The sequence below is a fragment of the Cryptomeria japonica genome, chromosome 4 (genome assembly GCF_030272615.1).
Source record: "Cryptomeria japonica chromosome 4, Sugi_1.0, whole genome shotgun sequence".
Taxonomy (NCBI): domain Eukaryota; kingdom Viridiplantae; phylum Streptophyta; class Pinopsida; order Cupressales; family Cupressaceae; genus Cryptomeria; species Cryptomeria japonica.
In genome coordinates, this window is record NC_081408.1 from 250,646,217 (window position 1) to 250,663,604 (window position 17,388).

At 38.5% G+C, this 17,388-nt stretch overlaps 1 protein-coding gene across 7 annotated transcripts in view; it reads right to left on the minus strand.

The window, feature by feature from the left end:
- The window catches only part of LOC131065538 (negative regulator of systemic acquired resistance SNI1), a 175,869-nt gene that overhangs the window by 104,100 nt on the left and 54,381 nt on the right, over nucleotides 1-17,388 (minus strand). For 5 of the 7 annotated variants that reach the window (XM_058000063.2, XM_058000065.2, XM_058000062.2 and 2 more), the window contains exon 7: nucleotides 4,578-4,688. In XM_058000063.2, the coding sequence (XP_057856046.2) occupies nucleotides 4,578-4,688 (111 nt within the window). The remainder of the gene's footprint in view (nucleotides 1-4,577; nucleotides 4,689-17,388) is intronic. The other 2 variants (XM_059219776.1, XM_058000064.2) reach the window with 1 other exon arrangement.

Below are 17,388 nucleotides of genomic sequence, written 5' to 3' on the forward strand. Positions count from 1 at the left end.
GGGAGTCACCATCTTTCTTGATTGGTACACGCACTATGCCCGAGACTTGGACTATTTTTCTCTCAATGTTCTGGTGCTTCACTTGCACTCATGGGTACGAGTCCTCTACATGTGCACCCTTAGTGTCCCTTGTACTCTAGTTACCTTCCACTTCGTTCTTGGATTCTCTTCTCCTCGGAGTCTTCGGCTTAGTGCCCCCAATTCTCGATTCTTTCGATATGGATAGTTGCCCTATGCGGTGTAAGTTACTCTTGAGTATCTCACAAAACTCGGTCTCAAGGTTTCCTTCTTCCTACTCTTCGTCTGATATTGATTGTACGGACGGGTTGCCTATTTGAGCAGCAAGGTCTTTGTATGCTTCGTCAAGGAGTGGTAGGTGTCTTGCAAGTTTCACCCACTAGCTCTTTGTCTGCTCATCATTAATGAGATTCTTCCTCTCATCCCGACTCAACTAACAATTTGACTTTTGCTTCTCGACGAACTTGGGCTTTCCCTCAGTAGTCTTTCATTTTCTGCTTTCACAATTCTTGTCAGTCATCTTCATCGCTCGCTTTGTTCTCTCAACCAAAGCGATCTTACCAATCCTTTTGTAGCTTCCTGACTGCTTGGGATACGTCTTGTCTTTGTTTGGCTACACGAGCATTAATTTTTAGAGGTACGTCTTCTGGTGGTGTCACATTCTTCCTCTACCCTCCGAATTTGTTCTCCGTACTATTGTAGCATCTATTGCTTACCTTGCTCCTGATGTCTCTCTTCCCAAAGGTCTAAAGGGTAATAAAGTTACATACGAGCAACCTCGGCAGTCTCTGAAGAAGATGGTCAACTTCGTCATTAATTGTTAGGTTATCCCGAATGGCGCTCTCAAGGACCTCTAACTAAAGAGCCTCCCTTCTAATGAACGAGTTTACGAATTCTTCCCACAAGTAAACCAAGTCTTGTGTCAGTTCATCTTCTGTAGTGTATTCCTCTTCTTCAATTTTAGTTACTTCAAGTTCTTCCACGGGTCGGGCTATCACATCGCCATACTGCCAATCTATGAATTTATTTTCCTAAGATTCATATCAGCAAAGCGCCAAATGTTTACTCACTATTCTACTTGTAATATTACAAAGTACACGGAAATGTATATTAACAAAACATAGGAATATAACTGACTATAACATGCTTGGAAGATGTAGGAATATAACTCACTATAACATGCTTGGAAGATGTATCTATATTACCATGCAATAGATGTGCAATCAGTAAATAACATCAAAGAGATATCCCGACTACAAACAACTACATATAAATAGTGTACCGAGTTGGTTAAGGCTATCAACCATTGGTAACTACCAACTACCAACCCAAAAGTAGTCAGGAACTAATCATCTCAATTAAAAAACATAACAATTATTTATTTAGCCGACTACATCAGCCACCTTTCTCTTGAAATTAAGTCTAGGTTGAAACTGATGGTGATTTGACTAATCCTTTTCTCTTGCAAAAACCCTTTTAAGTAGAGCTTTCCACTTGCCCCCACCCTCTTCGTTACTGCCTTAGAAGCCCTACAATGTATTCTTGGAAGTTAGAACTAATGATATTAGGCCCCATGTAAAAGGCCTTATTCTGCTTGATAAGAATGAGATGTTGAATGTACGATTTGCTGGTGATACAACTATATTTCTTGTTTTTGATGATGATAATTTTGACAACTTAATAAACAGATTGGGCATGTATTGTTTTGCCTCTAGTTCTAAAATCTACTCCAGTAAGTCTATTGCTCTAGGTTGTAGTATTCACCCTCCTAATTGAGATTCTTAAAAATAGGTTGGGAGTGGGGTGGGCCTGATAAAACCATGAAGTATCAGGTAATACGTTTTTAAATTGAGCTCTCTTTCAAAGAAATGTGGGAATGAGTTTTCCAAAAGATAGTACGTGGCAAGGCCACTTGTTTTCTCTGGTTAGTGAGGCCCAAATGTGCCAAAATGCCCTGTCTTCTTTCAGCATCTGTTATGCCTCTGCATGGTTATTTGGGAGTATACAAGTGGATAAAATTCACACGCTTATCAAAAACATTTTGTGGTTAGACGAGAAGAGTAGCAAGAAAAGGCCTTAAGTCAACTGAAATTGGTGTTGCCTATCCAAGAGATTAAGTGGTATGGGTTTAAAAGATCTTAAATTACAAAGTATTACCATAGCTACAAAATGGATTCTAAAAGTTATTGAAGGGTTAGAAACCTAGAAAATCCTAATGAGGAATAATATCAATCGGGCTACTACGAAATAGAATAAACAATGGAAAGGTCTATGCCCACATGCTATTATGTTTGGTAACTTTTTTACAAGATCTAAGGCTCTCTAGTCTTTTGCACTATTTGGAGGAACTAGAAGTCTGAAACATTTGGTTGATGGTCACGAAGGTTTGTCTCGAATTGTAAGTACTTTAGTCAACTACAAGTCCATGAGGTGGAATCTTGCATTTCATAACAAGCATTTAGCCTCACTGGGCACTATTCGGCAAGTTATTGGGATGCTAAAAGCTGCAAAAGACTTTGTGATATATTTAATGGCAGTAATTTGAGTTCTTGGATTGATATTCAGTTAAAATTTCAAATTCCTGATTTCCAAAAAAAATATCTACTCCATTTTTTAGATGGCTACATATGATTTTAAGTTTCCAATTCAACTTAAATTCAATACAGAAATCTGAAGCAAAATATTAAATGGAAGAATGGCACTCCTTTACTTACACCAAAACTAAGGATATATGCAAAACGTTGAACAATACTAATGAGGTGATTGATATGCTTAACTTGTTGTGTAACCTTTCCCTAACTAAAAAAGATTGGACATACATCTTCTCATATCTAGTAAATGGATGGAACTTAAAAATTCATGTTTTAGATGACTCCTGATCTTAAAGAAGATTGATGTTAGCACTAAATTCTAAGGATGTTGGAATTTGTCCATATGTTTGTCCTATATGAAATTGTCACGAGTCTATTCTTCATCTTTTATTTAAATGTTAATTTGTCGATAATGTTTGGTCTATGTTTTTAAGAAATAAGTTGGGGCTTGATAACAAGAATGCTATAATGTGGCGTAAAATTCTCTTTGGCTTTGTAAAAGGTTTTGACAAATATTTTAACTGGATATGGTTAAGTCTTTCCAATGAAATTTACTTGCACCTTTGGTGAGCTAGGAATAACAAATTGTTTCAGGACAAAAGAAGGTTTTTTATGGACTCTTGCAGTGAATTCATCTTCTCTTCCATGGTCTTATTCTTATTCAGTTAGAGACTAATTATTGCTCTATGCCTCGACACCCACATTTTTTAAGGTTTTGGAGCTTGTTTACAATTGATAAAATTATAAACAACGGCATGTGCCATAAAGGTCCATGTGGCCTCAAAGGCCTTAACTTTGGCCAATCCTAGACCCCCATTCAGGTTTTAAAGAATTACAAAAATTAAATTTGTTTTGATTCTGCCAGATGGAAGAACAAAAAAAAAATCCCTTCATATGGCTTGAAATAACAAAAAACTATGTTTTTCCCCTATTTATTTTACTTTTTTAGCAATTTTTGTTTCCCAGAATTGTCCTTTTATATCCCATGTAATTGAATCCCATTTATATTTTGGGTTTGCCAAATCAATATCTGCCACAAGTATCACAACCAAGGCTGCTGCCATGATAGAAAGATATGGACAAAAAATGGGAATTTAAAAAGGAGGATTTTCCGAAGAACCATCATTCATCAAGAACTCGCTACAAAAGAAGGTAATACAGAAGCTTTAGCAAACTCCTAGTTAGAAAATAAGATGTTACCAACATGATGTCAACACAATGATCAACTAGACAAAACAGTATTGCTTCCAAGAGATAAATATCCCTGCATAAAAGATATAACATTCCAATTAAGACTAAGTTTTCATCACTTGGCAATTGAAACAAAGAGATGGAAGAAAATATAAACCGAGGAGAATGATTATGTTGGCTTTGTAATCTAGGATAAACTGAGGATGATACGCATGTGATGTAGCATTGTCTTATCTATGAGCACGGCAAAAGCAGTCAATAAGGCATGAAAATTCGAATAGTTATAGTGCAAGAAGCTTACTGATTTTATTGACTAAACGAGTGAGTAGTTAAGGATATTTTATTATTTTAGAGTACAACAAATCAACAAGATCGAAAAAACGCGGCTTGCAGTGACAACCTTGCATTAATTCTATTGTAACTTATATTACCCCAGCCCATAGATCCTACAAGGTCCCATATGAACATAAATACAGATTCTAATTCTATTCTGTCCTATTTTATAAGTCCCATGTGGTAATAAAGAACAAGTAAACTAAACATTTTAGTGTTCGATAACTTTCTATAAAAAATATTATTTTAAGTTCTTCAATCTCTTTAAAGTTTAAACATCAACAACTTGAATCAAAATTATTTTTAAGCGATGACAATAATTGAAATTCTTGTGTCCTATCATTTTCCATATGTATTTGCTATCCATCTCGTAGGGCATTTAAAAACACTAGATACCACACACGATAGATGAATTATTTAAATTCATAAAATGCAAAGACTCACATCATCTGTCAGTTGCTTGCTCCTTACATTTAGTTCTGGACCTTTTCCCAAGTACATTGGATCTCCATCACAGACATGATTCACTATGTCCTGAGTTGATGACAATAGTTTCTGCCATAGAATAATGTCTATAATCAAACAATATAAAACAATTTCACCAAAGGACATTGTATCTTACACTTGCTTTAATTAAATCTCAAGCAAAAGAAATAAGACAATTAGGTTCCAAGCAAAATTTAGAACAATGACCTTCAATTGGAAATAATCAATAAACCCAAATGCAAAATAATCGAAAAAATGTGCCTGTATTTTGTCAAATGAGATGAGATCAAGAGGTATAATCATCGGAGCTTTCATACTAAAGAACTATATTAAAATCATTATAAAATATGTTATGTACTCAGATGTCTAAATGTTGAATTGGGTAAAATAACACATCCAATTCTGTGTGCACATACCCAACAGACAAGAACAAGTGCTAGTCCTTAAGAATTTGATGGAAGAGATACCCCTTGGTCATGACATCTAAGCCAAAGATACAAGAGGAATTTAGTACTTACCAATCAATAAATAAATGTATTTTTAATTAAGTATATTATGATCACTTGAAAATTCTACCCACCAAAAATGTATTCTCATTTACAGACCACCGGTAGACAATGTCTCTGTTGCAAACTTTCAAAGTTATTCTTGCTTGTTTGAGAAAACAAACTCTGCTTGTTGCAAGTTGATCAAATGAGCATAAATTGCAAGTATGTCAAGAATATCCATCTCTTCTTACATTTGTAACATGTCTCTTAGGGTCTTGCCCTTCTTTTTAGTTAACCCCATTTTGTATTTGATGTTTGCTTGAGGCCTCCTTTTTTTACTCGTCCTTTACTGTTGTACCTGCTGTACATTTCAGACGTGTTGATCTATTTATGGTCAATTGTGGACATTAATACAATTTTTTCTTTGCTGAAATATATTCAAATATGATCCAATTGATTAATCAAATATTTTATAATAATCCAGGCACTGCCATTCATATTTCTATATTTGGAATATGCGACTTCTTGCTACAAATTGTTAATTTTGTTAGCACCAAAATCAGTACCCCTACAAAACATTTACTGGTCGATATCATACTCAGTAATTATGTGACATATCATTCTTATTGTGTTATCAATGCTCGTTAAATGTCCTCTTTGTCAAATTTCCATGTCAAATGATAGTCTGTTTTTGTCAAAGCTGATAACATTTGTAAATTGCTCAATAAACGAGATATGATGAATAAAGATGATCAAACCTCTCAAATTGCTAGCATTAAAGAAGGATGGAGAGTATATCACAATATTTAGAGCTGAATGTAAGATCAATGAGCATTAAAGGGATTTCTTCCGGCACTTTTGTCCCAATGATATGTTAATTGGTGACAAGGCAAGGAGGAGCAAACATAGGTTTGATGACCAAATCCAAAATGGCAAAGATCTTGACAAACTACATAAAAGAAATCATCAATTCCCATTCATTATGTCACATATTTTTCATGGTTAAACAAAGATAAGGTTGAACTCTAAATTGTTATAATGGCAAGAAATTGTGAGAAGGCAAGCATGAATTTGAGCAGTAAGCAAAAGCATATGTTTAAGCTAGTGATGCTAAGGTAAAGTGGCCATAATGGCTATTGGCTAATGTTGGTGTAAATAAATATTCATTATGGATATTATTACACTTTACTTAAGTTAACTTAGGATAATGCATCTCTTCGTAGTTTGGATTTGAGACACTTGGGGAAGTGTGCACATAGGGATAGAGCTTGTAGGAGAAATTCCAACTTTTGTGGTCTTGTTTTGTTGTTACACTCCACATTCGGTGGGTCATCCACCTCTTGTGGAATATTATATTATTTCTCCTACCTACCCCTAGTATTTCTCACCTACCCTTGTTTCTCATTCAGCCACATGTCATGATTGTGTGCTCGTACATCCATATGGCCTTGCCTATATAAGCAGGCCTATATTCATTGTATTGGTTAATCCAGTTGATCATTTGTATATTGATGAGAATACAGTTTTTTCTTGTCATTCTATTGTCTCTCTTTTTATGCTTTTCATTGTGCCCTTGATCTTGGCAAAATCCTACATGGTATCAGAGCCTATAGGGCTTCATTGATTAGTCTTTTGGAGACATTTTGGAGGCTTCAATTTTCGGATATGCGGATCTTCATTTTTTGGGAGCGTCGTACAGCGATTTCAACATCACGGTGTTGACATGTATTTTGTACACTATCAAACACAAAATAAAATACCCAAGGGTACCTTATCCTCTCTTGAGTAAAGCCTCTGAATGATGAAGATATCGCGAGAAAGGATCAATCAGGAAGACTTCAAGGTTCTTCGTTGTAGGATCTCTACGTGTGGATAAGCACCAGTGGTCGTTGTGAATGCTGTTTCTTCAAGGGGCCTTACGTTTTCGAGTTGCAGGAACAGAATTTTCCTAAAACTAACAGGTTCTCAAAAAGATCAAAAGATAAGGTCTGCAAGAGATGAATTCTAATCTAATCCTAAGAATGACTCAATGTAGGCTAGACTCAGTAAGATTCTACCAATTTCAGTATTGCCAAGCAATTACAACTCTACTGGAATTGATGCGATCTTCTAAGGTGATTAGTGATTTTCAAATCATCAAGAATTATAGATACTACCATAAAGATACATATCAATAGTTCAATAATGATTGAAGGTTCAAGCAATCCAAATATCTCCAGTTGACCACACAAGGCGTCCTTACAATCAGTAAGAAGCTAGTGGTTTGGAACATGAATCTCACCAAAGATCAAGCCCGACACTTAGTCCTTCAAGCTTAAATACTACTTCAACTGAGAATGATTCAAGAAAGTAAACAACCATGAAGATAGCCACGAGAATTGCAATAAAACACCATAACTTCAATATTTTATTGATCTCAAAGCCAAAATAGACAACAATTGCTTGAAATTCTTTCTTCAATGCTCAATCTTGCTACAAAATAACTTTCTTCTCTCTAAAAGCTCTAATCTTCTAATTTCTAACTATGACAAAATGAAAAAGAGTGAGGGTATATATATAGCACCCTCAATTACAATGAACGGTCCAGATCAAAAGAAGATCAATGGCTGAGATTTTGACACCTAAACCCTAATTAGGGTTTGTTACAAAAAGTTCCCTTTTTAGTTGAACATTATTAAATGCATAGCCAAATATTTAATTGGCGCAAAAATCGAGGGAACATAGACCAATGATAATTAAGATGCCACATCATTTTATAACAACCTCTCTTCTAGAACCTTATTCCCCTTCCAATGCTCTTTCTTAGCATATGCAACGAATTTAGACACAATTCCCTCAATCTCAACAATAGGAATCTTGGGAAGATTCCTCATTCACTCCTCCAAGTGGATAACTTGATCAAAGGCTTTGAGAAGAGCCGTTTCCCATCCAGGTTCGAGTTCTTTGATCTTCTCAATCAGGAGCATAGTAGTGAACATTAGATCCTGTTGCTCATTTGTGATGACATTCCCATCTTTGCAAAAAATAACCTTGACTCTTTCTTCCAACTCTTGAAGGTCCACATCTGTCTCAACTTCGATCCTCCTGCCAAGAATGGTACACAACACCTCAAACACCTTGTCCTGAATTGGATGGATGACGCCCTCAACTTGATTGCATTTGGTGTTGATGTCCTCGAAAAGAACCTCTTTCATCTGGAGTAGAGTTGACCACTGAAGTAAATTATGAGCTCCTCCATCCATTATCTTTTCTTGTGCCAGGATCTTCCTTGGTGTTTGCTTGATCACTTGCAGAACAGGAATGATAACATCTCTAGTGTGAGCGAAAGCGGCTACCGTTATCATCAGGTTGTGGACGATCTCAAGGACCTGTTGACGTGTATTTTGTACACAATCATACACAGAATAAAATACCAATAGGCATCTTATCCTCTCTTGAGAAAATAGTCTCTAACTGCTGAAGATTCGCGTAAAGGATCAGTTAGGTAAACTCCAAGGTTCTTTTAGTAGGGTCTCTACGTGTGGACAAGCTTCCAGCGGTATGATGTGATTTGCTGTTTCCTCCAAGGGGCCTTACGTATTCCGAAAGCTCAAGATTTTACTAAACTAAAGAAACTATTCAAAAATAACAAAGGATAGGGTTTGAAAGAGGTCTAATCTAATCTAACCCTAAGGATGACTTCGTGTAGACAAGACTTGGCAAGATTCAACCAACTTCAATTTTGCCATAAGATAACAACTCAATTGAAATTAGTGTGATCTTCTAAGGTAATAAACTGATATTCAATACATCAAAGATCAAGGACACTACCACGAAGGTACATATCCAAGATGCAATAATGATTGAAGATTAAGGGATTCAAAGTATTCTCCAGTCGACCACGCAAGGCGTTCCTACAATCAGCAAGAAGCTAGTGGTTTGGATTAAGAATCCTACCAAAGATCAAGTCTCACACTATGTCCTTCAAATTAACAAGCTACTTTGATTGAGCACGCTTCAAGTAGATCAAACAACCATGAAGATAACTCAAGAAATTTGCAACAAAACACCATAACTTCAATATTTTATTGATTTCCAAGTCATCATGTACAACAATTGCTTGAATTTCTCTCTTCAAAGCTCAATCTTACTACAAATAAAATTGCTTCTAACTCTAATCTCTCTTACATCAACTATTAACTCTCACACTATTTCACTATTTCTCTATTACCAAATGAAATGAAAAATGGGGGTATAAATAGCATCCCCAATTACAATGAAAGGTCCAGATTGAAAGTAAATCAATGGACAAGATCATGACACCTAAACCCTAATTAGGGTTTGTTACAAATGGCCTCCTTTTTACTGAACAATATTAAATACATAGCCAAATATTAAATTTGGCACAAAAACCTAGGAGGCATAAACCAATGAGAAATAAGATGTCATGTCATCTGTAACAACCTTTCATCTAGAATCTTATTCCCTTTCCAATTCTCTTTCTTAGCATATGCAATGAATTTTGAAACGATTCCTTCGATTTCTGCGATTGGAATCTCGGGAAGATTCTTCATACTCTCTTCTAAGTGGATGACCTGATCGAATGCATCTAGAAGAGCTGCGTCCCAAGTAGATTCAAGTTCCTTTGTTCTTTCAATCAGGAGCATGATGGCGAACATTTGATCATACTGCTCATCTGTAACATTTGCGTCCTTGCAAAAGATGACCTTGATTCTATCCTCTAGTTCCTGCATATCCACATCTGTCTCGACCTCAATCCTTCTGCCAAGAATGGTACGAAGTACCTCAAATACTCTGTCCTGGATCGGATTGATCACCTCCTCAACTTGGCTACATCTAGTACTGATGTCCTCAAAGAAAACATTCTTCATATGGAGTAAGGTTGACCAATGAAACAAACTGTGAGGTTCTCCATCCAAGATCTTCTCCTGCGCTAAAATCTTCCTTGATGTGTGTCTAATAACTTTCAAGACAGGAATGATAACGTCCTTGGTATGGGCGAATGCAGCTACTGTTATCATCAAATTGTGGATCATCTCAAGAACCTGGATAGCTTGATGAATAATCTTCATCATCCTTGTAACAAACTCTATGGCCACTGTATGAGATCTATCCATCCAATTACTTGTACGTTGGACCATGTTCCTGAATCTTTCTGCTTCATTGATTGATTGAAGCGGTAATGCTTGTACTGGTGATCTAACTGGATCCTGACGTCCCAAAGGCTCATTGATGTGACTGAAATACGTCCTCCATGCACCGACCTCTCTCTCAAGCTTTCTATTCTTCTCCATTTCTTCTCTAAGCTTGTCTTTCAATGCCTCAAATGAATCGGTAGCATCATCTAAAGTCTGCTCTGCTGTGGGTGGTCCTAACTCAAAAGTCTGTATATCATATTCTTCTGCTAGGATCTCACCTTCATATTTGTCTGGTGCCGGTGTAGCTATCTGCAATTTCCTGGATCCAGTCTCATCTCGAATCATCTTGGACATCTTGGTAGCCTTTCTCTTCTCTGTTACTTCGTGTGAACGTCCAACAAGGCTCTCTAAATCAATTGCATTGTCCTCGTCCTCTACTACGATCACCTTGGTTAATCTTTCCTTCAACCAATCTGGGATAATCGATCTTGTTTCTTGAACTTGAATCTCTTTATGCACTATTTCTTCTTGTCTGGGAGGAGATGTTATTTCATTGTCTTCTTTGTCTTCATCTAACTCATAGTCTTGGAGAGATCCATCGGGTGAACCATGCTGTGCCTGCCCTTCTTCCTGCCTATCGTTCTGTACCATCGACTCCATGGATTCTTCCACTTGAATTGTTCTCTTCTCTGGTCTAGAAGATGTACCGGATGATCGATCTCTGTTAGCCTCTTGCTTCTTTTTTGAAGACTCTCTTTCCAGGTCTCTCTTTCCTCTTTGAACCTCTTGAATGGAGATTGCCCTCACTGGCACATCGAAGGTTTCCTTCACCTAAATTTCTAGGATTAGGATTGCCTTCACTCACACTAGCTCCACCTTCGGCAGGTTTCTCTTCCAAAGTGAAAGACATAGCTATGCCTTGTTCTCTCAACTTCTGATGCTGAATGTCAACCCATCTGCGAGTACAAGACAAGACTGGTGCCATCAAAGTATCTAAATCCACGACCTCGGGCTCATTCCAATCTAACCTTATTGTTTTGCTTTCTCGATCATAGGAAGACTGAATATGTCTGCCACTGTCCTGAGCTTGGTCGGCCACTCTATAAATCCTGCATTTCCTGATGAAATCCAAAGGCAATCTAGAATGTGTTTTCCGTTTCACTTCAAGATCATCTAAGAGATTCATCATAAAATCTTCAATCTGATACTCATGCCTAAACTTCCTGCCGACTGTCTCCTCTAAATGTCCATAAGGATCAAAGCTTTCTCTCAAAGCAAAAGATGAAAAAGAATACAAGGCTAACTCCTTCTCTGCGTCATCCATGGCTAAAGCATTAGGACATACCTCAACTGAATTACCCAAAATAATAGGTACTGGAACTCCATTCTGATGTCTGTGTCTGAATGCCTTCACATATGCTGCCAACTGTCTTGTTACTTCAAGTAACACAATTCTGTCTGTCGGATATCTCGGCAACATGTATGGAGGTAAAGGACATCCATGCACTCTAATATAAGTGAACTTCGGAAACTGAATGAACCAAGCACCGTACCTCTTTATGAATTCTTGTGCATCCTGAGATGACCTGTTGTGAATTCCACCTTGCAACGTCCTTGTGATGTTCATCGTGAAAGCATCATTAACCAACTTATAGTTGCTCCCTGGCGGATGATGCAAGTAGGCATAGGAATCACAAGCTCTGACCTCGCCGGGTCCTCTTCCAATCACTCCTCTGTGAGGCAATCCTGCGTATTCAACACTCCTGATCAAGGCATAGATGACATATGAACTCATGTGGAAGGACTTAGTAGCCTTGAGTCTCCTCAACTGTACGTCTAAGCAATGGCTAATCATCCTAGCCCAATGTATTGTACCTTTCCCTTGAACAATCACCTGGATGAAGTAAAACATCCACTTCTCAAAATAGAAGGCATGAGGTGCTCCTGTAACTCGGTTGAGCATGGTAATTAAATCTCTGTACTCCTCCTGGAAATCAATCCTGTGCGGTGTGTTCGGGACCTTGCTCAGACGGGGACGGCTCTTAAGTAGCCAGTTTTTTTTGATAATGCTTAGACAAGCATCTGGATCATCTTCGTACATTGATCTGGCTCCTTCTATGCTCTTGTATATCATGTCCCTGTGCTCTGGAAGATGGAAAGCTTCACTTATAGCTTCCTCTGAAAGGTACGCCAAAGTGTTTCCCTCATTGGACATGATCGTCCTGGACTGTGGATCATAGTGACGGGCACACTCGATCATCAACTCATGGCACTGAACAGCTGGAGGAAAGCCGGCCGCCTTAATGATACCACTCTCGATTATTCTCCGGGCGACAGGTGATGGCTTGCCAATGTAAGGGACCTCTCGAAACTTCTTCGTGCTAAAGTTACCCAAGTTTGTATCTCCAATGTTGCTCCACTTCGACACGATCTTGGTCTCCACTTCTTCAGTCCTCTGATCTTCTTTCATGAGAGCTGAGCGACTGGTGGATGCTCCCGCCTTCGGGGTCGCCATACCTACACAACATTTCATAATGAGAAGCTAGATTTTGCGATAAATAACATAGATTAGAGGATATTTTAGGAAACTTCATGATAAGTCTTTGAGTTATCATTTCCTAAAATAAAACGATTGAGCTAGGAATTCAAAATTCAAAATTTCAAAATTTAAAATATGACGATCAACAAATAAAGCAATAAAAATCAAATCGCCATACCTCAATAGAGAGCTAACTCTAGAATGCAAAAAGGACAAAATTCGCCTAGGCAAAGTTGACGATAAATGATCTTCAACGTGATCTTCTCAAGAAATCAATTTCGCCACCTTTGTCCTTGACGTGATCTTCAAATATCGCCTTTAACGTGACCTTCAAATCTTGGCAAATTCGCTCAATATAGATCTTCAAATATCGCACCACCTTGGAAGTATTAGCGCCACCTTTGGATGATATTCGCACTTGTTCAAACACAATTTCGCACCACCTTTGATTGGGATGAAAGCTCGCACTTGAATGATAAAATAATGATGTAAAAATGATAGTTTTCACTCTCCCTTTATAGCGCTCACCTCTTCCATTCATTAAGGCCGACTTGGTGATATAAATCAATTTTCAAACGATTTTAATTAGATAATAAAGGCCGACCTCCATGTCAAAGCGCTCCATTCGATTTTTTATTGATTAATTAATTAATTATTAAATGCCTTTGATTTTTAATTAATAAATTTCGATTTTTAAACAAGGCAAAATAATTAATAAATGCCAAACGCAATTTTTAAATGCTAATTTAATAGGATTTTCAAAACTCATCGATCTTAGCATTTAAGGTAAATTTAAAATGTTCATTTGAGCGCCAAATTTTGAAAATGGAGTAAACGTACCTCATCGCCCTGGTCCCTTGGAGAGGGACAGGAGCGATCCACTCTTTTGGTCATGATTCTTGCGTTTTTAACGTTCAACTCCCCATCTCCACGTTCAAATCAACCATTTTGTCGGGTCCTTCAAGTTAGATCGCCTTGCATGTGCGCATAAGTGGCTTTGGATGTATCATCGCCCTTGTCCCCTGGAGAGGGACAGGAGCGATCCTAAGGTTTTTCGCTTGAAATTCTCCATCTTGATATGAACTTTTCCTTGTATCATCTTCCAAATGCCATTTAAAACCTTGTGCGTCTTTACCTTAACGTGATTTTCAAAGGAAATCATGTGTTTTGGCTAACATCGCCCTTGTCCCTTGGAGAGGGACAGGAGCGATCTCCATGTCCTGGCTCAAATTGGTAAACATCTAACCTTTGTTCATCGTTTATTGCCTTCCAAATAACGTCTTTTACCTTGTCCATCCTCGCCTTGCCTTGACTTTGAAGGAGTATGAGTGTTTTTGATGAAATCGCTTTGGTCCTTGTCCAAAGGACAAGAGCGATATAGACCCCTTAGCTTAATTGATAACATTTGGACATTCCAAACTTTGATATATCACTTTCAAAAGACGCCTTGAACCTCGTATGACCTTGTGAAGCCTTGTCTTAACGTGATTTTTGCATGAATCGGTCAATACCTTCAACATCGCTCTGGTCCCTTGGAGAGGGACAGGAGCGAAGTCCAACATTTTAAGCTTGTCCTTACCTTGTTCAACTTGCAATTGTCTTCATCGTGTAGGATGAAGCCCTTTCGATTCCCTTGGATACTTGGGACGTGATCAACTTTCAAATTTCATGTCCTTATACAAATTTCACTCTGGTCCCTTCCTGAGGGACAGGAGCGAACTGGGTCTTAGAGTGCAAACTCCTTCAATGTGATGACCTTGGTAACTTGTGCTTGATTGAAATGCCTTGAAACGTCCTTGCCTCCTTGTTCCTCATCTTGGAAGGTCTTGATCTTGGAGGAACGGTTTTAAACTTGAATAAGAAGCAATATCACCACCATATCACCCTGGTCCCTTGGAGAGGGACAGGAGCGATTCTAGCTCTTGTGGTCTTCATTTCACTTTGTCACCCTCAAAACTTATATTCAACGGGTTCGTAATGCGCCCTTCCATTCATCCATGCCTTGGGATCGATTGAAACTGGACAAGAAAATCATGCATAACAAAAATCGCTCTGGTCCCTTCCTGAGGGACAGGAGCGAACTGGACATTTTGGGACCCTTGCTGACATTTCAAAATCTTCAAATTGTATTCAATGAATTCATTTCACCGTCCTTCTTGCCTTCAAACACAAACTTGACTAGATCTTTGCCTGAATCTTGCCCTGTGAAGAATATCGCTCTGGTCCCTTGGAGAGGGACGGGAGCTATAATGTACTTCGCCCTGGTCCCTTCCTGCGGGACAGGAGCGATTTTAGCATTCTGGATCATTTTCCTTCATATTTGCACTTCAAATTATATTCATTTGATAAAACATCTTCCCTTGGACCTCTTCAAATCGTCAAGTCGTTGAAATCCTGCAAGGACAAAGCAAAATTTGATTTGTAGCTCCGGTCCTTCACTGAGGGACAGGAGCGATTTTACCCCTGGAGGCATTTCTGTGTTCGTGAAAATCTTCAATTTATATTCAATGGAAAGATCTCGCCTTTCTTCATCAATTCCAACTCGAAATTCATCTTGACCCTGCAGGAATAGTAAGATATTCGAAAACGAGCTCCGGTCCTTCACTGAGGGACAGGAGCGATTTTGCTCCTACAGGCCAAAATATCATGATTTTACACATTTTATCACTTCACACGGCGACAACAAATCATTTCCAATGCCCGGGATCAAAATCAAAAAAACTCAAAATTTGGTCAAAATTGGTCAATTGGTCAAAATTCACATTTCATCTTCAACACTTAGACAAATTTAAGCTCTGCATTCAACATTCCAATTGAAAAGAGACCATTCTGGCGAAATCATTGCATTCAAAATTGCATCCTACGAGAGGAAGCTCAAAAGCTCTCAAAACTGACTGGATTCCGGCTTGAACAGGCGTTAATTAAAACCCTAAGGGTTGACCCTAAATCCAGACAACTGACTGACTAACAAAATCGTAAAAAACGAAGCGAAAGGCGAGCAAAAAGAGGGGGTCCTCATTTTCAATGGGGCGATGTGTGAAATGGTCACAACAGGACCTGGATAGCTCGGTGGATTGTCTGCATCATTCTTGTTGTAAATTCAATGGCAACTGTGTGGGATTTGTCAATCCAAGAGCTCATAAGCTGAACCAAGCTCTTGACTCTCTCTGCCTCGCCAACTGATTCAAGGGGAAGTGCTTGCACAGGAGACACTGCTGGATCCTGACGTCCCAAGGGCTGATTGAGATGGCTAAAGTAACCTCTCCAAGCACCGACCTCTCTCTCAAGCTTTCTATTCTTTTCCATTTCTTCCTTAAGCTTGTCTTTAAGTACTTCAAATGAATTGATTGCCTCATCCAGTGCTTGCTCAACAGTAAAGTGGACCAAGCTCAAATGTTTCCACATCATACTCATCTGCAAGGATTTCACCCTCATACTTGTCCACTATTGGTGTAGCTATCTACAACTTCCTGGACCCTGTCTCATCTCTAATCATCTTGGACATCTTGGTGGCCTTCCTCTTCTCTGTTAATTCTTGAGAATTTCCTATAAGGCTCTCTAAGTCAATTACATCATCCTCATCTTCAATCACAATCACCCTCGTCAATATCTCCTTCAACCAATCTGGAATGGCAGATCTTGTCTCTCTAACTTGTATTTCTTTAGGCAATGGTTCGTCTTCTCGGAGAGGAGATGTCACTTCATCATCATTCTTGTCTTCATGTAGCTCATTGACTTGGGGAGATCGACTTGACGAATGCTGAGGTGCCTTCCCTTTTTCAGGTTTATCATTCTGTACCATTGACTCCATAGATTCATCAACCTCAGGTACCGTCTTCTCTTGTCCTTCAACTTGACTTGTCCTTTTTTCATGTCGGGATGATGTACCTGATGAGCGATCTCGATTGGCCTCTTGCTTCTTCTTGGAGGATTCCCTTTTCTCAGGTCTTTCTTTCCTCTTCGCACCTCTAGGATGAGAATTGTCTTCACTTGCGCTCGCTCCTCCTTCTTCTGGTTTTTCCTCCAAAGTAAAAGTCATTGGTATGTTCTGTTCTCTTAACTTTTGATGTTGTACATCGACCCATCTACGAGTACATGACAAAACTGGAGCCATCAAAGCTCTCAAGTCTGAAATCTCAGGCTCGTCCCAATCTATCTTCACTGCTTTGTCTTCTTTGTCATAGGATGACTGGAGATGTCTGCCACTGTCATGAGCTTGATCGGCCACTCTGTAGACTTTGCATTTCCTGATGAAATCTAAAGGTAATCTGGAATGCATCTTTCTTTTCACTTCTAAATCATTTGAGAGATTCATCCAAAAGTCCTCTACCTGAAATTCATGCTTGTACTTCCTACCCGCTGTCTCTTCCATATACCCATAAGGATCAAAATTCTCCCTTAAGGCAAAGAACGTGAATGAAAATAAGGCCAACTCCCTCTCTGCATCATCCAAGGCTAGAGCATTAGGGCATACCTCAACTGAATTCCCCAATATGATGGGCACGGGAATTCCATTTCCATGCCTGTGTCTGAATGCCTTATCAAAATTCCTCCAAAAGTCCTCTACCTAAAATTCATGCTTGTACTTCCTACCCGCTGTCTCT